General features: G+C 46.2%; 1 protein-coding gene across 1 annotated transcript in view; it reads right to left on the bottom strand.

The window, feature by feature from the left end:
* BBS9 (Bardet-Biedl syndrome 9) overlaps positions 1-19702 on the bottom strand; it is a gene marked incomplete at both ends in the record, with an annotated part of 451378 nt that extends 431676 nt beyond the window's left edge. Inside the window, 2 exons of the mRNA XM_080701824.1 lie at positions 8816-8966; positions 19591-19702. Of these exons, the coding sequence (XP_080557950.1) occupies positions 8816-8966; positions 19591-19702 (263 nt within the window). The remainder of the gene's footprint in view (positions 1-8815; positions 8967-19590) is intronic.
* Positions 19703-24378: the final 4676 nt, after the last annotated feature.

The following is a 24378-nucleotide window of genomic DNA, read 5'->3' on the forward strand; positions in this document are numbered from 1 at the left end:
CGGCACCCGCAAGCTCAGACACTCTGCTTTCCCAGGCTCAGGTGCATTGGACCTGTAGCCCCAGCTCCTCAGGAGGCCGAGGCATGAGCAGCAGGACTTCTCGTGTTTGGGATCACTTGTTGGAAGGTGAAGAGGTTAAAATGAGTAAGACTGGGCGTGGTGTGCACACTTGTAATCCCAGTACCTGGGAGGCTGACACAGAAAGATGGCTGCTTCAAAGCCAGCCTTGGGTACTTAGTGTGACCCTCCGCAATTTAGGGAGACCCTGTTTCAAAAACAAAAGACTAAAGCCAGACTTGGTGGCGCACGCTTTTATTCCCCGCGCTTGGGAGGCAGAGACAGGAGGATCGCGCAGGTTCGAAGCCAGCTGCGCTGGCTTAAGAGACCCTGTTTCCAAATAAAAAAGTATAAAAATAGGTCTGAGATCGTTTCCAGGAACCCCAGTACCACCAAAAAAAAAAAAAAAAAAAAAGACCAAACAAAAATGTAAAATAGATCTGGGTGTGTACGCTGGAGGTACAAAGCCTGAGTTCCATCCCACTGCCACCAAAAAGAAATGCATGAGTGAATATTATTCTAGGCCTTTAAAAAATAAATATAGTCGCACACATATTTATATGTTTTTGTGTATACACAAACACACACATGCACGCACACTACTGGGGATTACCCCAAGGCACTCTATCTCTGAGCTACCCCCCAGCGCAGCTTTTATTATATATATTTATATATTTTTTTAATTGTGCATCATAGTCATACATCTTAATAGAGTACAAGATGGCAGAGGCACACAGGCACACGTCCCTCATTCAGCCCCTCCCCCCTCGTGTTTGCCTAGTGACTGACTTTGAATGTCTGTGAATGTACACTAGATACATTAGGGAGTCTCCCTCCTCCCCCTCCCCTCCTCCTCAGCTGGGTCATCTAATTTCCTCATCTCTGGTTTCTCCTCCTCCGTCCTGAGTTCCTTCTATGACCCTTTTCCTCCCAAGCTTCCGCATATTAGGAAGAGTATCTGATGTCTTACTTTTTGTGACTGACTGATCTTTTTTTTTTTTTGCAGGTCTGGGGATGGAACCCAGGGGCATTCAACCTCCGAGCTACACACCCTGCGCTATTTTTTTATTCTTTATTTTGAAACAGGGTCTCACTGAGTTGCAAAGGGCTTCACTAAGTAGTAGCTGAGACTGTCTTCAAACCACAATCCTCCTGTCTCGGCCTCCCAGATGCTGGGATTACAAGCATGCCCCACCATGCCCAGCTTATTTTATATTTTGAAACAAGGTCTAAGTTGCTCTGAGTTTTGTCAAGTTGCTGAGGCTGGCCTCAAACCTGTGATCCTCCTTTCTCAACCTCCTACGACTTGGATTACAGGCGTGTACCACCACACCCAGCTATAAATATTGTTTTAATAATCTTATCTATAAGAGAAATGTGATCTACATTTAGAAATAAGGACACTAAAGCTCAGAGTGTAAGGTCACCTAACCAAGAGTCTGACCCAGGTCTCTACACTATCTTTCCATGATGTCATGCTCTTTTTTTTTTTTTTTTTTTTTGAGCATGATAAAAAATTGTTTCCAGTGCCCAGGATACATTAAAAAAAAAAAAAAATTGTAGCCAGGCATGCTGGCCCACACTTGCAATCCCAGCGCTTGGGAGGCCGGCACAGGAGGATCGCACAGGTTCGAAGCCAGCCTCAGCTACTTAGTGAGACCCTGTTTCCAAATAAAATAGAAAATAGGTCTGGAAGTATAGCCTGGAGGTAGAAAAGTCCCTGGGTTCCACCCCCAGTACCACACACACAAAAAAATCATAGCCAGGCATGCTGGTGCACACTTGTAATCCCCGCGCTTGGGAGGCTGAGACAGAAGGACCACACAGGTTCGAAGCCAGCCTCAGCTACTTAGTGAGGCTCTCAGCAACTTAGTGAGACCCTATTTCAAAATAAATTATAAAACAGAGCTGAGGATATAGCTAGCCCAGAGGTAGAAAGCCCTTGGGTTCCACCTCCCAGTACCACCAAAAAAAAAAAAAAAAAAATTATAGTTGAGTGTAGTGATGCATGCCTATAATCTCAGTACTTGGGGGGACTAAGACTAAAAGGTCACAGGTTCGAAGCCAGCCTCAGAAACTTAGTGAGCTCTCAGCAACATAGTGAGACACTGTTTCCAAAAAATAAAATAAAATAGGGCTGGGAATGTAGGTGAAGGTAGAATATCCCTGGGTTCAATCCCCAGTACCACACACAAAAAAATCTGAGGCTCCATCACTTATATGATAGTTGTATGTATTTGCATTTTTGGTAGTAGAGTGAATAATGAGTAATAATATCTATTATACCAGTGTTTTGCAGATTTTTTTTTTTGTGGGTCTGGGGATGGAACCCACGGGCATTCTACCTCTGAACTACACCCCCAATCCTATTTCTTATTCTTTATTTTGAAACAGGGTCTCACTAAGTTGTAGAGGGCCTCACTAAGTAGCTGAGACTGGCCACAGCCTGCGATCCTCCTGTCTCAGACTCCCGAATACTGAGATTACAAGCATGCGCCACAAGCCCGGCGCTCTGTTGTTTTTAATTTGTAAAAGACATGCATTCTGTAAAATTAAATGATCACACATATAGCAAGGTAGAGTCTGAACTCCAGTCCAGGTCTTCAGACTGTTTTTTGGCGGAGGAATGGAACCTTGTGTGTTCTACCTCCCTCTGAGCTACACCTCCTAGCCCTGTTTCTTATTCGTGTGTGTGTGTGTGTGTGTGTGTGTGTGTGTGTGTGTGTGTGTTACTAAGGATGGAACCCAGGGGCTTTCTACCTCTGGGCTACACTCCTAGACCAATTTTATACTTTATTTGGAATCAGGGTCTCACTAATTTGCTGAGAGCCTCACTCAGTAGCTGAGGCTGGCTTCAAATCTGCGTGATCCTCTTGTCTCAGCCTCCCAAGTACTGAGATTACAAGCATATATCACCACACCCAGCTTTTATTCTTTATTTTGAAACAGGGTCTCACCAAGTTGTGGAGAGTCTCACTAAGTAGCAGAGTCTGGCTGCAAACCAGAGATCCTCCTGTCTCCGCCTCCCAAGTACTGGGATTACAAGTGTGTGTGCTACCACGCACACTTCAGACTTTAATTCTGGTCCTGGTAGGTTAGAACAATGTGTAAGGGGGACTATACCCTGGATGTGTGCTTGCACACGTTGTCCTGCAGTGTTTTCAATTTAAAAGAGCTGCTAATACTTAAGAACCAGGTTTCATTAAACTCTGCTCTCTGGCTTTTTGTGTAAAATGTGGGTGGGGATCTGGCCACAAGCCCAGAACCAAGTAGTAGCCACCCCCTTTGGTCTGGCTCCTGTTTCCAGTAAATCGCAGCCATTTACACCCTCTACTCACTCACATCCATGAGTCTGAAGAGAATGAGTTTAGGGTTTCTAGCCTGTGCCATGCTGCTATCTCTGGAAGCCACTTGACATGGGCCTGGGAAGCGTACTGGCAATATTGGCACTTTATTTCTGTTTGCGATTTGGTCTACACTGAAATGGTTTCAGTACTTTCAATAACGTTTTCAGATCTGGAAGTGATATATGTCATTTGCCAATAGTGATTAGCATCTTGTGATACTTTATTCTTTTCAAGGTCCTTTTATGTGATTTTATTTGATTTAATTGAAACCTCTTATTTTCCAGAAAGGAAATAGGCTCAAGGAGATTAGGTGACTTACTCACAGTCATAGGTGAATTAGTCAGTGAGCCAGGACCAGAACTTAAAGCTCTTTTCTGTGCAAAGTACTCCTGAAGGTGCCTGAGATCTGACTTTCTAGAGGCTCCAGTTGGTTTCAATCTGAAGACAGATCCCTGAGGCAGAGTTTTATTGTTGTTGTTGTTTTGGGGTTTTTCCATTGTTTTTTCTTTTTTTTTTTACTGGAGTATTTAGCCCAGTGGCATTCTACCTCTGAGCTACACTCTCAGCCCCCCCTTTTTGTGATCCTGGGGATGGCACTATTGCACCTCCAAGCTACACCCCAAGTCCTATTTTTCAGTCTTTGTGTTTTTTGAAATGGGGTCTCACTGATTTGTGAAGGGTCTCGCTAAGTAGCTGAGACTGTCTGAAAACTGGGATCCCCCCACCGTCTCCACCTCACAAATGCTGGGATTACAAGCCTGCACCACCACATCTGGCCACTCTCAGCCCTTCCTATTTATTTTCAAACAAGGTCTCCCTAAATTGCTGAGTCTTGCTAAATTACTGAGATTGGACTCAAACCCCTGATTTTCCTGTCTTAGCAATACTGGAATTATAGGCAGTTACCAGTGTGCCTGCCAAACCTCTTCGCTTTTTTTTCACTCTTTATTTCTTTTCTTTTCTTTTTCTTTTGGCCCTTTCCTTCTCTTTTCTTTAGTCCTAGGGATTGGACTCAGAGGAATTCTATCTCTGAACTACACCCCCAGACCTATTTTTTTAATATTGAAACAGTGTCTTGCTAGGTTGATGAGAGTGTCACTTGCCAAGCTGTCCTCCAACCTGTGATCCTCTTGTCTTAGCCTCCCAAGTACCGGCATTACAGTTAAGTGCCACCAGGTCCGGCTGAGACGGGCTCTTTCTTCTCTCTCTCTCTCTTGTCTATTTTGTGTTTTATTGCAGAACCCATGGGCATTCAACCTCCAAGCTATACCCCCAGCCCTATTTTTTATTCTTTATTTTGAAATAGGGTCTCACTAAATTATAGAGGACCTCACTAAGTAGCTGAGGCTGGCCTTGAGTGGTAATCCTCCTGTCTCAGCCTCTCAAGTACTAGGATGACAAGTGTATGCCATGCCTGGCTTTATTTTTATTTTTTTGCAGTACTGGAGATTGAATGCAGGGGCATTCTACCTGAGCTGCACCCCCAGCCCTATTTTTTATTCTGTTTTTTGAAACAGGGTCTCACTAAGTTGCAGAGGACCTCACTAAGTAGCTGAGGCTGGCTGGGCACCTGCAATCCTCCTGTCTCAGCCTTCCAAATGCTGGGATTACAAGCATGTGCCACCATGCCTGGCTGGGCTCTTTCTCTGTTGCCCACAAAGGCCTTGAACTTTCAGTCCTCCTGCCTCAGCCTCCTGAATACCTGGGATTATAGGTTCAAGGCACCTGAGCATGGGAAAGCAGAGTATTTGAGCCTGTGGGACAGTTAAATTATTATTACACTTTTTTTTTTTTTTTTTTTTGCAGGTCTGGGGATGGAACCCAGGGGCATTCAACCTCCAGGCTACACCCCCTGCCCTATTTTTTATTCTTTATTTTGAAATCGGGTCTCACTAAGTTGCAGAGGGCCTCACTAAGTAACTGAGGCTGTCCGCGAAGCGCGATCCTCTGGTCTCAGCCTCCCGAATGCTGGGATTACAAGCGTGCGCCACCACGCCCGGCATCCTGCCCTATTTTTCTTATTACACTTATTTCTCGGTTTAGTGTTACCTGTTTTGTTTACTCACATGCCTGTAATTCCAGTACTTGGGAGGCCAAGACAGGAAGATTGATATTTCAAGGCCAGCTTCAGCAACTTAATAAGACCCATTTTCAAAATAAAAAGGGCCAGAGGTATAACTTGTAAATTCAATCCCTAATATACCCCCACAAATGAAAACTGCACATAAGGACTACCACACAGAATGAATATTGATCACACTTCACTTTCTTTTGTTTTTTAGTGGAAAGGTAAAAATGCTTTTTTGGGGGAAGGAGGAATTGTGGTTTTATTTATTTCTTTTATTAGTGCATTGTAGTCAATCATCACAATAGAATACATGACTTGTGAGGGTATACAAGCACACATCATCCAATTAGGTAAAAACGCTTCTTAAAGGCGAGAATCTACTGGGCATGGTGGCCCACTCCTGTAACCTCTGCTACTCAGGAAGATTGCAAAGATGAGGCTATCCTGCAAACACAGCAAGGAGACCCCATCCCAAAAAAAATAAGAGGGGCTGCAGGTGGAGCTCAGTAGCACCCCTAGGTTCAATCCCCTATACTGCAAAAGAAGAAGAAAAAAGGGTAAGAATCCTCTTATCTCTCACTTTATAAATCCACCACATCAAGCCAGGCATGGTGGCAGATATCTGGAATCCCAGTACTTGGGAGGCTAAAACAGGAGGATCACAGGTTCGAGGACAGCCTCAATAACTTAGTGAGACTCTCAGTAACCTAGAGAGACCCTGTTTCAAAAGATAGAAATAAAAAGGGTTGGGGTGTGGCTCAGAGGTAGAATGCCTCTGAGTTCAATCCCCAGTACCAAAATAATAATAATAATAATAATTAATAATAATAATAATAATAATAATAATAATAATAGGAGAGGAGGAGGAGGAGGAGGAAGAAGAAAAAGTCCACCATGTCTAATATGTGCTAGTTCACAATGGGCACCAAATCATCATCTACTTTATTTTATTTTATTATTTTTTTTTTATGGTACTGGGGGTGGAACCCAAAGGCTTTCTACCTCCGGGCTATACTCCCAGACCTATTTTATATTTTATTTGGAAACAGGGTCTCACTAAGTTGCTGAGAGCCTCACTAAGTAGCTGAGGCTGGCTTTGAACCTGTGAGATCCTCCTGTCTCAGCCTCCCAAGCGCGGGGATTACAAGCATGCGCCACCACGCCCGGCTATCATCATCTACTTTAGATGCAGTGGATATCTACCAACCATGTAAGTCACAAAAGGTTCCTGCTCCAGCCTGTCACAATGAATAAAGGTCTCCGTGCTGTGCCCTGGCATACTGTGTGTGCATACTACAAGCCCCCGACCCATGCAACAGCACTAGAAGAGGGATAATGATTACCAATACTTGTCTGGTTTTCAAACAGGAGTCAAAACTCTGAATAAAACAACTCCTGGAGTCAATACATGCCAAAATCTTGAGCTCAGAGCACTAACCACTCTAGAGGGTAAAAAGGCACTCGAAAATCAAGGTTAAGGAGGATCGCAGATTCATGGCCAGCCTCACCTCCTTAAGGTGAGGCCCTCCACAACTTAGCAAGACCCTGTTTCAAAATAAAGAATGAAAAGAATAGGGCTGGGAGTGCAGCTCGGAGGGAGAATGCCTCTAAGTTCAATCCTCAGTACTGCAAAAAAAAAAAAAAAAAAACCAGATGAGGTAAACCAACTGCATAAATGATAACTTTTCACAATGCTGTTTTTCGTCTTTTCTTCTTTTTTGGGGGGGAGGGTACTGGGGATTGAACCCAGGGGCACACCACCACTGAGCTACATTCCAGCCCCCTTCTTTATTCTTTTATATTTTTATTTTGTTTTTTTGGTGCTGGAGATTGAACCCAGAGGCACCCTACCTCCTAGCTACACCCCAGACCTATTTTTATTATTTATTTTGAAACAGAGTCTCAGTAAGTTGCAGAGGGCCTCATAAGTAGCTGAGGCTGGCCTCACATCTCAACCTCCAAGTATTGGGATTACAAGCATGTGCCACCACACACGGCTTTTATTTTTTATTTTGACACAGGGTCTTTGCTAAGTTGCTGAAGCTGTCCTCAAACTTGCGATCTTCCTGCCTCAGCCTCCCAAGTAGCTGGGACTATAGGCATGTAACACCACACCTAGCCTCAGAGTACTTTTTTTTTTGGTACTAAGGATTGAACCCAAGAATATTCCATTTCTCAGCTACACCTTAGCCCTATTTTGTTTTTGTTTTTTGTTTGTTTGTTTGTTTGTTTGTTTGTTTGTTTTTTGCAGGTCTGGGAATGGAACCCAGGGGCATTCGACTTCCGAGCTACACCCCCTGCCCTATTTTTTATTCTTTATTTTGAAACCGGTCTCACTAAGTCAGTACTCCCTGCTGGCCTCCAGACATTCAGTCCTTAGCACCAAAAGAAAAAGAAATGCAGGCTTAATTTCAAGAAAATTCGTGTATCTGTGCCACAAATTCTATATGAAAATAAAACAAAAAAAAATACAAATAGGGCTGGGGATGTAGCTTGGAGGTAAAATGTCCCTGGGTTCAATCTTCAATACCACAAAAAAATAATAATTACTTCAAAGTTATAAGGCAAAAAGTAATGGTCATCTTAAACAATCTGTCCTTTCAGTAAGTAAATATTTTCTATGGTGTGTGTGTGTGTGTGTGTGTGTGTGTGTGTGTGTGTGTGTGTGGTGTGTATATACCCATGCCTGTTACTGGGGTTTGAACCCAGAGGCATTCTGTCTCCGAGCTACACCCCAGTCCTTTTTTATTTTTTATTTTTTATTTTTTGGCAGTACTGGGGTTCCTGGAAACCCTTCTACCTCAGGGCTACACTCCCAGACCAATTTTATACTTTTTATTTGGAAACAGTGTCTCTTAAGCCAGCATGGCTGGCTTCGAACCTGCGCCATCCTCCTGTCTCCGCCTCCCAAGCCCGGGGATTACAAGCGTGCGCCACCACGCCCAGCTTTATTTTTTGTTTTGAAACAGAGTCTCGCTAGGTTGCTGAGGCTGTCCGCAAACCTGTGATCCTCCTATCTCAGCCTCCCAAATACTGGGATTACAGATGTGCACCACCATGTTCAGCGTCCAGCTCACTTTCTATGTCTTTATTTAGTTATTTTTAAAAGCTTTATCTCTTTTCCTTTATGCCTTTAACAGGCCAGATAACTCAAGTGTGCTCCTATGAAAAGGCCCTAATTCCATCTTAAATATACAGATTTCTCCACAGGAACACCGACATGGTAGTAACCAGAATATAAATGTTCAAGCATAGTCATCTTTGAAGACTACGCACGTGTGATACAGTAAGGGACTGACACACTATCTAAATGAGATCAAACAGAATTAGCAGCTTCACTTACGAAACAAACTTCCCGACTTCCACCTGAAGGACTGGGTCCCTCAGATGCACCTCCAGAAGCAAATCTTCGGCCTGAGTGCCGTCTCCCGTCTTTACATGATGGGGGTCAAAGATTCTCAGGTATCCCATAAAGCTACCCACGATTATTTTATCTGTAGAGAGATTTAAAATAAAGGCATGAACAAATTAACATTAGCAAATATCTTTGGGAATTAACTAAGATGTAAAAGAAAAATTTAAATATTAAAAGCATCCAGGCTTGCTTCAAAATACAAAAGTCATCCTGCCAAGAGAAGATGTAATAAAAGCGAACTTATTTTAGTAACATAGCTAGTCATATGTGCCGGTGCATACCTGTAATCCCGGTACTTGGGAGGATGAGACAGGACAATCACAGGCTTGCGGCCCACTCAGCAACTTAGCCAGATGCTACTTCAAAATAAAAAAGAAAGCCGGGCATGGTGGCGCACGCTTGTAATCCCCGCGCTTGGGAGGCTGAGGCAGGAGGATCGCACATGTTCGAAGCCAGCCTCAGCTACTCAGTGAGGCTCTCAGCATCTTCATGAGGCCCTGTTTCCAAATAAAATATAAAATAGGTCTGGGAGTATAGCCCAGAGGTAGAAAAGCCCCTGGGTTCCACCCCAGTACCACCAAAAAGAAGAAAAAAAAAAAAAAAGAAAGGATTGTAGCCGGATGTGGTGGCCCACACTTGTAATCCCAGTACTTGGGAGGCTGAGAGAGGAGGATCACAGGTTCACAGCCAGCCTCAGCTACTTAGTGAGGCCCTCAGCAACTCAGTGAGACCTTGTTTCAAAATAAAGAATAAAAAATAGGGATAAGGGTGTAGCTCGGAGGTAGAATGCCCCTGGGTTCAATCCCCAATACCACAAATAAAAGAGAAAAAAGATTCTGCCTGGCACAGTGGCACACGCCTATAATCCCAGCTTCGGCAGAGGTTAAGGCAGCGGGATTATTTTGAGGCCAGCCTAAGCAATTTAGAAAGATCCCGTATCAAAATATATATACATATACATATACACAGTATCTGTATCTGTGTGTGTGGCACTGGGGATTGAACCCAGGGCATTCTACCTCCAGTCCTATTTTATTGTTATTTTGAAAAAGGGTCTTGGTGAATTGATGAGAGTGTCGCTACTTGCTGAGGCTGCCTTCAAACCTGCAATCCTCCTGTCTCAGCCTCCCAAATCCTGGGATTACAAGCATGCAACCCCACACCCAGCTTCAAAATAAAATTTTTTCAGTGGCAGAACACTTGCCTACCATGAGCAAAGCCCTGAGTTCAATCTCCAATACTATTTTTGTTGTTGTTGTTTTGGTCCTGGGCACTGAACAAGGGGAACAGCACAACCCAGCTAAACCTCCAGACCTTTTCAGTTTTTGTTTAGAAACAGAGTATCTCACTGAGTTACAGAGGCTGGCCTTGAACCTTCATTCCTCCTGTCTCAGTCACTCAGTCCTGGGATCACAGGCGTGCACCAGGACACCTGGCTCAGGTAGTGTCCTTTAGGAAGATAAAACAGAGATATGGGAAGAAGAGTGCCATGTTAGCGCAGAGACACACAGGGGTATCCATGTGATAACAGTAGCAGAGACTGAGGTGATATAGCCAGAAGCCAAGGAGTGTCTAGGACCACCAGAAACTAGAAGCCGCAAGGAAGGATCCTAGAAGCTTCAGCGTTCGCATGACCCTGCCAACAGCTTGGCGTAGCCTCTACAACTGTCAGAGAATGCGTTTCTATTGTTGTAAGACATACGATTTGTAGTACTTTGTGACAGAAGTCCTAGGATGCTTATTTCTACCTACTTAAAAGTAGAAGTTCTACACATTCATATCTTGAGAGCTTACCATGTGCTAAGCAAAGGACTCAGTAGTTTACACATATTTACTCATTAAATCCTCATATCGGGTGGGCAAGCTGGCACATACCAGTAATCTCGGCTACGTAAGAGGCAGAGGCAGGAGGATCAAAAGTCCCAGCCAGCCAAGAGACCCTGTCTCAAAATCTAAAATAAAAACCCAGGTGTGGCCAGGCCTGATGAACGCTTGTAAACCCCCACACTTCGGAGGCAGAGACAGATGGATCCTGCAGGTTCAAAGCCAGCCACACTGGCTTAAGAGACCCTGTTTCCAAATAAAAAAGTATAAAAATAGGTCTGGAAGTGTACCCCAAAGGTAGAAAGGTTTCCAGGAACACCAGTACCACAAAAAAAAAAAAAAAAAAAAAAAAAAAGAGCTGGGTGTGGCAGTGCACGCCTGTAATCCCAGTACTTGGGAGGCTGGCAGAAAGATCACAGGTTCAAGGACAGCCTCTGCAAATAACAAGAGGCTAGCGATACCCTGTTTCAGAATAAAAATAAAACAGGCCGGGAAAGGTGGCACATGCTTGTAATCCCAGCGCTTGGGAAGCTGAGACAGGAGGATCGCACAGGTTCGAAGCCAGCCTCAGCTACTTAGTGAGGCTCTGAGCAACTTAGTGAGACCCTGTTTCCAAATAAAATATAAAATAGGTCTGGGAGTGTAGCCCAAAGGTAGAAAACCCCTGGGTTCCACCCTCACCACATGCACACACAATAAAAAAAAGAATAAAAATAAAACAGAAGCCAGGCGTGGTGGCACATGCTTGTAATCCCAGCATTCGGGAGGCTGAGACTGGAGGATCTCGGTTCGCGGACAGCCTCAGCTACTTAGTGAGGCCCTCTGCAACTCAGTGAGACCCAGTTTCAAAATAAAAAGAATAAAAAATAGGGCAGCAGGTGTAGCTCGGAGGTCAAATGCCCCTGGGTTCCATCCACAAACCCACAAAAAATAAACAAATAAATAAGTAAATATCAAACAGGGCTGGAGATGTAGCCTCGAGGTAGAATGTCTCTGGGTTCAAACCCCAGTACCACAAAAAAAAAAAAAAAAATTTCTATTAAAAAAATTAAAAGAGGCAGGGCGTGGTGGTACATGCTTGTAATCCCCACGCTTGGGAGGCGGAGACAGGAGGATCGCGCAGGTTCAAAGCCAGCCTTACTGGCTTAAGAGACCCTGTTTCCAAATAAAAATATAAAAAACAGATCTGGGAGTATAGCCCGGAGGTAGAAGGGTTTCCAGGAACCCCCGTACCACGAAAAAAAATTAATTAATTAAAAGAGCTGGGGGTACAGCCCAGTGGCATAGAGTACTACTGGATCCAACTCCAAATATCCCCCAAAAAAAACCTTCATAATGATCCTACAGAAGAGGTACTTTTATGGAAACCTAAACCTGAATGGGATATATAAGTCCTAGGGATCATGCTAGACGATCTGATAAAGTCCCCCGGAGGTTCACAAGATTCATTTCTACCCCCAACACTTGGCCAGGTTAACTCTGCCGGAACTGGGAAAGCTATCTTGTTCTCATGCCAAGCTCCTTTTTAAACTTATCTGTTTAGGTTTCCTGTTACTTGTAAGGGAGTGAATTATTATAGAAATGGATACCAGAGAATAAACAACAGGCATCCAACCCACAGGGATGTTTGGAATTGGTTCTTGAGCTCAGCTGGGACACAACACAGTAATTCACATTCTGGCTGCGGTTGTGCAGAGCAACATAACAACTAATCAAGTTAAGGCCTCTACCCACTGGGGATCCTGTGCCCATTACAGGTGAAATTGTAGCATCACAGATTTGAGGCCTGCATCGGCAAAAAGTAATACCCTAGTGGACTAGACAGCTCCTGCCATAAGCCAACTGAATAGGAAGGAGGAATGCTTAACTGTATATAAAATGGCTTTTTCAAGCTGGGTGTGGTGGCGCCCACTTGTAATCTCAGCATTTAGGAGGCTCAGACTGGAGTATGGTGATTCACAGACAACCTCGGCTACTTAGGGAGGCTTTCCACAACCTAGTGAGACACTGTTTCAAAATAAAGAATAAAAAATAGTAGATGCTGTCCACAAACTACGATCCTCCTGTTTCAGCCTCACAAATGCTGGGATTACAAGTGTGTGCCACCACACCAGGCTCCATAATGCTAGATTGTGTGTGTGTGTGTGTGTGTGTGTGTGTGTGTATGTACGCTACGCACACGTGCGTGCGTGCAGGTCTGGGGATGGAACCCAGGAGCATTCTACCTCTGAGTTATACTCCCTGCCCTAATTTTTATTCTTATGTATTTCTTTTTTTTTTTTTTTTTTTTTTTTTGATGGTAGTACTGGGGTTCCTGGAAACCCTTCTACTTCCAGGCTACACTCCCAGACCTATTTTCTTATACCTTTTTATTTGGAGACAGGGTCTCTTAAGCCAGCATGGCTAGCTTCGAACCTGCACGATCCTCCTGTCTCTGCCTCCCAGCGCAGGAATCACAAGCGTGCGCCACCACGTCCAGCTATTCTTATGTATTTCTATATTTGTAAAACACAGAAATAAGCAGGGCGTGGTGGCGCATGCTAGTAATCCCAGCATTCAGGAGGCTGACACCAGACAGCCTCAGTTACTTAGTGAGGCCCTCTGCAACTTAGTGAGACCCTGTTTTAAAAAAAAAAAAAAAATAGGGCTGCAGGTATAGGTTGGAGGTAGAATGCCCCTGGTTCCATTCCCAGTACCACAAAAAAAAAAAAAAGAGGGCAGGGCCTGGCATGGTGGCATACACCTTTAACCCTAGTAATTGGGAGGCTGAGACAAGAGGAGGGCAGGTTCAAAGACAGCCTTAGTACACAGTGAGTCTTTTATCAATCTCACAAGACCTTTCAAAATAAAATAAAATAAAAAATAGGGCTGGGATGTAGGCTGTAGGTAGAATAGTCCTGGGTTCAATCCCCAGTATCACCAAAAAAAAAAAAAAAAAGGAGAGAAATAAAAGGAGGTCAGGATGGCCAAGTCCACATGGTAACAAACTAACTCCCAGAAGCAAAACTTGCAGGTATCCCTTTTTTATTCTTTTTTTCAGTACTGAGGATGGAACCCAATGGAATTTACCTCTGAGCTACACCCCTAATCCTACTTTTTATTCTTTATTTTGAAATAGGGTTTCACTGAGCTGCAAAGGGCTTCACTAAGTATAACTGAGGCTGGCCACGAACCATGATCCTCCAGCCTCAGCCTTCCAAATGCTGGGAAAACGAGCATGCACCACAGCACCTGACCTGCAGGTATAATTTTTAAAACAGTCAGCAGGACTATAATAACCAGATCTCAGTAATGAGCTATGGTTAATTAAGACAGGATTCTCCAGGAACTAAGTGAACAGGAAGGCATTAAATAAAAAGGCACTGAGGCCTTTATAATGATAACGTGCAATTGTAATGAAGCATTACAACGTGCTTATCACGTTCATTAAGGATTTTTTCTTTTTTAGTTTACAGCCATAAGCACTTCAGGTCAGTGAAAAGGAGGACCACCTCGAGTCACCGTATCAGACAGTCCTGGATTCTTGCCCATTCTGACACATCAATCAAACTACGACTCAGCATCCCAATCACCATGATAAGCCTATGTGCAGTCACTGCTCTCACATCACAACCGTCTGAGAGGAGTCTTCCTTAGATCCTGCCTTACAGAACAGGCAGTCTTTGCCCAGGTATACTCTGGAAAGAGAAATACCCAAGCCTTGCAAGAATACTAAATATTGGCTTAGAGTTACTACTAATTCTAGAAGCCCAAAAAACATTGCTATTGTCAAACTCTGGAGGCCAGAGATAATTTTTTTTTCCAGTACTGGCAATGGAACCCAGGGGCATTCTACCTCCAAACTCCACCCCCAGCTCTACTTTTTTTAATCATATATATATTTTTTTTTTTCTTTTTTTTTTTTTTTGGGTGGTACTGGGGATGGAACCCAGGGGTATTCTACCTACCTATGGGCTAAACTCCCAGCCCTATTTTTTTTTTTTTTAAACAGGGTCTCACTGAGTGCAAAGATCCTCACTAAGTAGTAGATGAGGCTTTCTGCAGACCGGATCCTCCTGTCTCAGCCTCCCAAATGCTGGGATGACAAGTGTGCACCACCACGCCCAGCCTCACTCGTGATTCTTGAGGGTGGCAGAGACCTGCACTTGCATGGAAGAAGGATGCTAAGCTCTTGGAACAATGGGGTGGCAGAGGACAGCACTGGGGTTGGGGTGTCCCTGGCCTGAGGCCTCCCTGCAGAGCAAAGCTCTGGCTGTGTGTTCTCTGTTGTGGTGAACATCAGGAACTTGGGAAAAGTGAATTGAAGTGAGTGTGGGCCTCCGGGTTTTCAGAACAGTACTAAAATCTTGACAACGGATGGCAGGAGGCTGCCATTCTTTTGCTTTTCTTCACACATGTCTCTTTCAAACCACTTTTTCTACACTGCCTTTTCAAACAGCAGGCCAGCCGGACATGGTGGCACACACTTGTAATCCCAGTACTTGGGAGGCTGAGACAGGATCACAGGTTCGCAGCCAGCCTCAGCAACTTAGGCCCTCCATAACTTAGTGAGACCCTGTTTCAAAATAAAGAAAAAAAACAAAGCTGGCCGTGTTGGTGCACGCCTGTAATCCCCGTACTTGGGAGGCTAAGACAGGAAGATCGCACAGATTCGAAGCCAGCCTCAGCTACTTAGTGAGGCTCTCAGCAGCTTCATGTGACCCTGTTTCCAAATAAAATATAAAATAGGTATGGGAGTGTAGCCCAGGGGAAGAAAGCACCTGGATTCTATCCTCAGTACCATAAAAAAAAAAAAAGAAAAGAATAAAGAACAGGGCTGCGGGTGTAACTCAGAGGCATATGCCCCTGGGTTCCACTCCCAGAACCACAAATAAAAAATTAAAAAATAAATACCTAAGACAATTGCCTAAGTTCAAGTAAGCCAGATCAGAGAGCAGGCCTTAGCACTGGAGTGGATGTCTTCCCAGAGACAGCTCCAAAGACTCACCGGTCAAAGTATGGTACCAGAAACTGGGGTGGGGCCCAGAAATCCATTTTGATGAGCCCCAGTGATGCTGATGAAGCTAAAGTTCCACGTCTGGGAACTATTGCCGCAGTGAGTCCTGCTGCTGGGGCTGTGACCTCCCGAGTGAGGGTCAGTTGGTCTTCAGCCCTAGGTGTGCCTCCTTGCCTTGGGATTCTGACATGAACAGGTAAAGTTTCTTCATAGTTTTTTTTTTTCTTTCTTTCTCTTTTGTTAACAGTATGCTTGCTATTAATGGCCAATATGTAAATGTTACTCAATATACTTTTTTGCAGGACTGGGAATGAAACCCAGGGGTATTCTACCTCCAAGCTCCACCCCCCAGCCCTATTTTTTATTTAATTTGAAACAGGGTATCACTGAGTTTAAAAGGACCTCACTAAGTAGCTGAGGCTGTCCACAACTGTGATCCTCCATCTTAGCCTCCCAAATTACAAGTGTGTGCCACCACCCTGGCTCAATATACATTTATATACCATGTTATTTAGTGATATTATTAAAAACTTTGTATTTGTATTTGTGAAGTTGTTTGCATCAGTCATTTAAAAAATATTTCAACCTAAGCTTTTTTTGTTTTAGTTTTGCGGTACTGGGGATAAAACTCAAGGGCATTCTACCTCCAAGCTATTCCCCTAGCCCTGTTTTTTAGTCTTTTTAATTTTTTTTTTTTACTTTTTTTTAAATTTTTTTTATTGGTGCACTGTATTCATACAATAATGGTATAAAGAAAATACTTTTGTAGACATACATACACACATCGCCCAGTTAGCCCCTACCCGATCCCCACCCCGTTCCCCCCCATCCCTCCTTCCCATGCTTGGCTTAATGGTTTACAACTAGTTTTATAGCAATTTATCCAATATTTTTTTAATTTATTTTTATTGGTGCATTGTAATCATACATCACATTGGAATATAAGACTTGAGAGGATATACAAGCACACATCATCCAATTAGCCCTCATCTAGCCCCCATCCCATTCCCTCCCCCTCCCTCGATCCCATGCTTCTTTGGTGATTAACTTTGATACATTTGTTTATGTACCTCCTGCTTTTTAAAGAGGCTCCATCCTCCCCTATTCCATACCCTCTGATTGGTCACCTTAATTGCTTCACTATAGGGCCCTTTCTATAGCTCGACCACTTCCTGTTGCCCCTTTCCTCCTAGTTATTGCTGATTAGGGGAAGCATCTGGTTTTAATTTTCTGCGATATTTCTCTGTGCATGACACGTTAAATACCGATCCCACTCTTGACGGCTCCAGTTGTGGCCTGGCTACCCGGTGGACTGATCCAGACCTCACTGGCTCAAGCAGCAGCCTTGCCTCATGGGAGGCCCCGGTTCTGGCCTCGCTGGCCCCGACACTGGCCTAACCCCTCAGCTGGCTCCAATCCCGACCTCGGAGGCCCCAGTACCAGCCTTGCCTCATGGCAGGCTCCGATCCCGGCCACGCTGGCCCCGGCACTGGCCTGACCCCTCAGCAGGCTCCGATCCCGGCCTTGTTGGCCCTGGCACCAGCCTAACCCCTCAGCAGGCTCCGATCCCGGCCTCGCTGGCCCCAGCACTGGCCTAACCCCTCGGCAGGCTCTGATTCCAGCCTTGGAGGCCTCAATAATGGCCTTGCCTCACGGAAGGCTCCGATGCCGGCCGTTGGCCCCAGCACCGGCCTAACCCCTCGGCAGGCTCCGATCCCAGCCTCGCTGGCCCTAGCACCGGCCTAACCCCTCGGCAGGCTCCGATCCCGGCCTCAGAGGCCTCAATAGCGGCTTTGTCTCACAGAAGGCTCCGATGCCGGCCAGTGGCCCCAGGACCGGCCTAACCCCTCAGCAGGCTCTGATACTGGCCTCGGAGGCCTCAATAACGGCCTTGCCTCACGGAAGGGTCCGATGCCGGCCGTTGGCCCCAGCACCAGCCTAACCCCTCAGCAGGCTCCGATCCCGGCCTCGGAGGTTCCAGCACTGGCCTTGCCTCGCGGCAGGCTTCGGTCCCGGCCTCGCTGGCCCCAGCACCGGCCTAATCCCTTGGCAGGCTCTGATCCCAGCCTCGGAGGCCTCAGTAACAGCCTCCCAGCTTTTCTGTGTCCGTCGCCGGCCTCACCTCTTGGCAGGCTCTAATCCGAGCACCCTCTTCGCCCAACTATCTGTCCCATGTTCTCGAGGTTGCGTGGTGGTGGTAGCATTCTGCCTCTGGGGTCATTACTTCAAAAGTTCCAGGTGTAATGTATCAGATCTCTGCCTCCCCTGAGTACTGGCCACTGCCATTGCCACTGCCTCCACCATTTCAAATCTTTCCCAAGCTCTCTTTTCACTCTGAATCTTGTCCAATCTTCCTAAGCATGCGCGATGGTAGCATTCAACCTTTGGTGTAATTTCTCAAAATAAATAAATAAATAAATAAATAAGGTTGGTAGGCTCCGATTTCTGCTTCTCCTGAATACAATTCTCCACCGCCAACACGGAGACCACTTTCAGCACCGCCTTTCTCCTTGGTCTACGCTAAAGTCTCTCTCCTTATAGGTGATGTCCAAGATTCTTAACAATGTAGAGAAGAAGCACTCCTCCTTAGCGGGGAATTTTTCCAATAATTCCAGTTCATTTGGATGAGTTTTGTCTGCATCTCCAGTATCCTGGCATCTGCCACCTCCTTGACCCCTCTCCGATATTTTCTTTTTCTTTTTCTTTTCCTTTTTTACAGGGTCCTTCCGGGTGGAGAGGGGGGTCGCCTAGGGGAGCTCCACCAGCGCCTGCTAACCCGCCCAGGGTCGGGGGCCCAGGGGCCCCGGACCACGGGGTCCTTCTGGGTGGAGAGGGAGGTCGCCTAGGGGCGCCCCGCCAGCGCCTGCCTACCCGCCCAGAGTCAGGGGCCCGGGGTCCTTCTGGGTAGAGAGGGGGGTCGCCTAGGGGCGCCCCGCCTGCACCTGCCCACCCGCCCAGGGTCGGGGGCCCAGGGTCCTTCCGGGTAAAGAGGGGGGTCACCTAGGGGTGTCCCGCCAGCGCCTACCCACCCACCCAGGGGCCAGTCTTTTTAATTTTAAAACAGGGTCTCACTGAGTTGCAAAGGGCCTTGTTAAGTAGCTGAGGCTGTTGGTGAACCACGATCTTCCAGTCCCAGCCTCCCAAATGCTGGGATTACAAGTGTGTGCCACCACCCCCGGGTTAAACTTAAGTTTTTTAAGAGGTGTATTGAATAAATTTTTTAAAATCCAAAAAAATTAAGTCATGACTATGACTTTTTTTTTTCTTTTGCCAGTACTTGGAATTAAATCCAGGGATATTCTACCTCTGAGATACATCCCAGCCCTATGTTTTTGGGGGTGGGTTTTTGGTGTGGTTTCTTTCTTTCTTTCCTTCTTTCCTTCTTTCTTTCTTTTTTTCAGAACTGGGGATTGAACCCAGGGGCATTCTACCTCTGAGCTATATCCTCAGTGCTATTTTTTTATTCTTTAACACAGCATCTCACTAAGTTACAGAGGGCCTAAGTAGCTGAGGCTGGCCATGAGCCTGCAATCCTCCTGTCTCTGCCTCCGAAGTACTAGAATTAAAATTATGTGCCACCATGACACCTCACTTGTGTTTAAAGGCAAGTAGAAGAGGAATGTTAGCTCAGTGGTAGAGCATTTGCCTAGCATGCATAAGTCCCTGGGTTTAATCCCCAGTACTATGAATAAAAGAAAATAAACCAAAAAAATTAAAAGCAAGTTGTCTTTATTTGCTACCTTTAAAGCTTCCATCTAAGATGTACAATCATAGGGGCTGCAATATAAATCAGTGGTAGAGCACTTACCTAGCATGTATGAGGCTCTGGGTTCAATACCCAGCACTGTAAATAAAAAGAAAAAAATGGCCAGAAGTTGCTTACCTTGTCCACTTCCACTGTTATCAACATCAGCCAGACATAAACAGCCTTGATCAAATTCTTCTTTTTCTCCCAGTACAGTAGACCACCAATCACGGGCTTTAAATAAAGACATTTTCTTTCACTCTAAAAAGAAAGCATTCATTTATAATAAAAATCTACTTCACACTATGAATTAATTATCTCACAAGGCATAACATATTAAACTTGAATACCATTAAGATTAACCTTTCTGTACTAACTTCAGTTTCTTCTATCTGGTACAAATTCAAATGGGTGGAAACATTAATCAGTACTCGCTATACCATTGATAAATTGGTCTGAGATATTAGCTATTTCTGTTGAGCTAATCCTATCTTCCGAAACATTTTAGAAAAAACTGTACAAAGTAACAAAAAGAATCTTTGAACAATGAAGATTTAAAATCTACCAGCACTAGCCGGGCGTGGTGGCGCACGCTTGTAATCCCCGCGCTTGGGAGGCAGAGACAGGAGGATCCGCAGGTTCGAAGCCAGCCTCGCTGGCTTAAGAGACCCTGTTTCCAAATAAAATATAAAAAAATAGGTCTGGGAGTGTAGCCCAGAGAAGGGTTCCATCCCCAGTACCACCAAAAAAAAAATAAAAAAATCCACCAACACTATTTAGCACATAAGTCTATAAAAACACCTAACTTCCTTTCAGTTGGATTAGTATCATCTGTTAGAATCTGTTGTAAAGAACAAAGGAAGCCGGGATGGTGACATACCCTCCTAATTCCAGTACCTGGGAGGCTGAGAAAGGAGTGTCATGGGTTTGTGGCCAGCCCCCGCTACCCAGTGAGGCCCTCTGCAACTTAGTGAGACCCTTTTTCAAAACAAAAAATAAAAAAATAGGGCTAGAGGTTTAGTTCGGCAGTAGAATGCCCCCTGGATTCAAGCCCCAATACCACACAAAAATAAAAAGTAAAAAGGGCTAGAGTACCGGGTGCGGTGGGGCACACTTGTAACCCCAGTACTTGGAAGGCTGAGACAGGAGGATCACAGTTTCGGACAGCCTCAGTTACTTAGCAAGGCCTTCTGCAACTTAGTGAGACCTTGTTTCAAAATAAGAATAAAAATAGAGATGTGGGTGTAGCTCAGAGGTAGAATGCTCCTGGGTTCCATCCCCAGTACCACAAAAAAAGGGGGACTGGAGCCGGGCATGGTGGCGCACGCTTGTAATCGCAGCATTTGGGAGGCTGAGACCGGAGGATCGCGGTTCGCAGGCAACCTCAGCTACTAAGTGAGGCCCTCTGCAACTCAGTGAGATCCGGTTTCAAAATAAAGAATAAAAAAAAATAGGGCAGGGGGTGTAGCTCGGAGGTCGAATGCCCCTGGGTTCCATCCCCAGACCCGCAAAAAAAAATAGAGAGACACACACACACACACACACACACACACACACACACACACAAATTCTATAGGACTGAGGTGTAGCTCAGTGAAGGAGCAGTTGCCTAGCATGCATAAAGCCCTAGGTTCAATCCCAGCATCATAAAAGAAAAAACTGTACCATAAACATACACATAATCTGTGATTTAAGCACAGCAATTATACCGCTTTGTGTGGGTGTGGTGCCAGGGATTGAACCCAGGAGCATTCTACCTTCAAGCCACATCCCTAGCCCTATTTTATTTTTATTTTGAAACAGGGTCTCACTAGGTTGATGAGTCTCGTGATTTGCTAAGGCTCTCCCCAAACCTGTTATGCTCCTGTCTCCGCCTCCCAAGTACTGAGATTACAAGTGTGCACCATCACACCCGACTAGCCTCTTATTTGAATTCTTCTAAACAAACGTCAAGTCTATTTACAGAAAAAGGAATCTCGAGCCAGGTGTGATGGCACACACCTGCAATCCCAGTACTTGGGAAGCTGAGACAGAAGGATCTCAAGTTCGAGTAGTGAGAGTCTCATCAGCCTAGGGAGACCCTTTTTCAAAATAAAAAATAAAAATAGCGTTGGGGTGTAGCTCAGAGGTAGAATGTCCCTGTATTCAATCCCCAGGACCAAAAAAAAAAAAAAAAAAAAGAAAGAAAAGAAAAAAGAAATCTCACCAATCATTCCCTTTACATAACCTTTCTCTCTCCGAATGCTGACAGACTTTAGTTAAGACCCAGACTTTTCCCTTCATTTCCAAGTTATGTTTGTGCACATGTAAGATGTATGTGTAAAATGTGATTTTATACTTAAAGTAAAAAAATAGATCTCAGAAAAAATTGTGAATTCCTCAGGAAACTGGAAGCCAGCTGCAGATCTTTAAGGGGAGGTGCTGATAAAATCAGATTAGTAATGTAAATTGCTGAGGTCTGCAAAGTAAAGAGAGAAGGAGAAACAGTAATCCTACTGCAAGAAGTATTAGGAGGTATTAGTGCATGCATTTCACTTCGGTCAGCTGCTGAGAACTGCCCTGATGCTTTGCTCACAAGACCTGTTGAAATGTCTGTCACAGGACGACGGCGCTCGCGGAACACGTGACTTCTTCGAGCGAATCCTTAAAAATCGCCCTTTCTCAAAAGATGTTTCACAGGATCTCACGCTCTCAATGTTTATTTGAATGCAATCATCCTTCCTAAGAAACCAATCGTTACATGCCATCAGGGGGTGAATCTTGTCCACCAAACTAAATATAGAAAAGGTAATCGCGCACCCGAAGTTCAGTGCCAAACCTATTTCTCACCTGGTGTCGGGTCCAGTGTTTGCGCCTCTCCTCCCTGCCTACCCTCTATCCGCAGACTCCTGAGAACGCCTGGAGGAGGGTCCCAGGGATGGGGCGCAGACACCGATGAGGGCGGGTGCGGAGAAAAGCGGCCCTTCACTACGCCTCCCCTCCGGCTCCAACTCGGTCCGCTCCCGTGCAGAGACGAGCCAGCAGCACCGCGAGCTCCAGACCGGGCGCCCCGCGGGGGAAACAGCATCTGTCCCTCGGCAGAGACCAGGCGGGCGAGGACCACGGCGAGCCCAGGGCCGCCCGAGGAGACGAGGCGGGAGCGACGAGAGCGACGGCGAGGGCGATGGCGAGAGCGACGGCGAGGGCGGTGGCAGGGGCCGCGGCTCACTCGCGCCCAGCTCCGCGCCGCCCCGCGTTGTCAAGGCGCCTCGTCCCGCGCCTCTGCGCATGCCCAACGCCGCGCGGCCTGCTGGGGGCTGTGGTCCGCGGCCGGCGGCGCGGGGCGGGGCTTGTGAGGGGCGCGGTCGGGTGACGTCAGTTTACGGCGCCTCTCGCGGTTCGCCGGCCGAGCTACCCGGCCCCGCCCTCTCAGCAAGTCCTGACACCGGCTCTGCGGCGGACCCAGGCCGGCCGCGCCCCGCCCCGCCCCTCGGCGCTCGTGGGCGGGGCTTCCTGGAGGCGGGGCCTATCCGGAGGCGGGGCTGCGCTCCGCGGCGCGAGCGGTGGGGACCCCAAGGATGCTGGAAGTGTGGGGGAGAGGAGCCTCCTGGGAGGAGGAGCGTGTGGGCGGGACCTCCTGGGAGGCGGGGCTGCGCAACGCGAGCGAGGGGCGGGGCCTCCTGGAGGCGGCGTGCGGGGCGGGCCTCTGGGGCGGGGCGAGTTGAGGGGCGGGGCGTCCGGCTGTCCTTTGCGCCCTGGGCTCAGGTGATTCTGATGCTCGCGAGCATCCTCACCGCGGAGCCCCATGCTTTTCTGGAAGGCGCTCCAGGGCCTGTGCGTGCACCTGTGAACCGAGGCGAGGGTGGGCACAGTAGCGAGCGCCAGCGTGGGCGCCTAGACGCTGGGTACTGCTAGGAGTACGTATTCACCTTGATTCACCTTGAAGAGGAAGACAGAAGTCGTGGAGCTTTTGAACAGTTTCCATGTTTTTGTTGCTGATTGCGATTTGGGGAAGAGGAAGCCACTGGGGATGGAACCCCGAGGCATCTACTAAAGAGCTATGCCCTCAGACCTTTTTTTTTTTTTTTTTTTTGGTGGTACTGGGGTTCCTGGAAGCCCTTCTACCTCTGGGCTACACTCCCAGACCTATTTTTACATTTTATATTTGGAAACAGGGTCTCCTAAGCCAGCGCGATCCTCCTGTCTCTGCCTCCCAAGCGCGGGGATTACAAGCCTGCGCCACCACGCCCGGCCAGACCATTTTGTTTTTTCATTTTTTTGTTTTGAAACAGGATCTCACTGGGTTGCAGAGAATCTCGCTAAATTGCTCGGGCTGGCTTCAAACTTGCCATCCTCCTGTCTCAGCCTCCCAAATACTCCAAGTACGAGTATTGCACGCCCACGCCCAGCTCCCTTTATTTGAACCAGTATTGCATGAAGTTAGTTGTATCTGAACTCTGGTACATGGGTGTTATTCTTTTTATTTGTTTATTTATTGCGAGTCTGGGGATGGAACCCAGGGGCGTTCGACCTCTGAGCTACAGCCCCTGCCCTGTATTTTATTCTTTACTTTGAAACCGGGTCTCACTGAGTTGCAAAGGGCCTCACTGAGTAGCTGAAGCTGTCTGAGAACCGCGATCCTCCAGTCTCAGCCTCCCGAATGCTGGGATTACAAGCGTGCGCCACCACGCCCGGAGTGTTATTCTTTTTAGCATGTGCCTTGAATTAAGCTTTACAGTATATAGGTTACACAAATATTCAAGTTCACTTGACCATTTTTTAACTTTTTCAGGCAACTTAGCCAGAACTATTCTCAAAAGGAAAAAGTTTTGTTTTTATTTTTTTAAGGTTGAGGATAAAGCCAGGCATGGTGGTGCACGCTTGTAATCCCAGCGCTTAGGAGGCTAAAACAGGAGGATCGCACAAATTCAAAGCCAGCCTTGGCTA

This window comes from Muscardinus avellanarius (assembly GCF_963383645.1).
Source record: "Muscardinus avellanarius genome assembly, chromosome: 9".
In the NCBI taxonomy this organism is placed as follows: Eukaryota; Metazoa; Chordata; class Mammalia; order Rodentia; family Gliridae; genus Muscardinus; species Muscardinus avellanarius.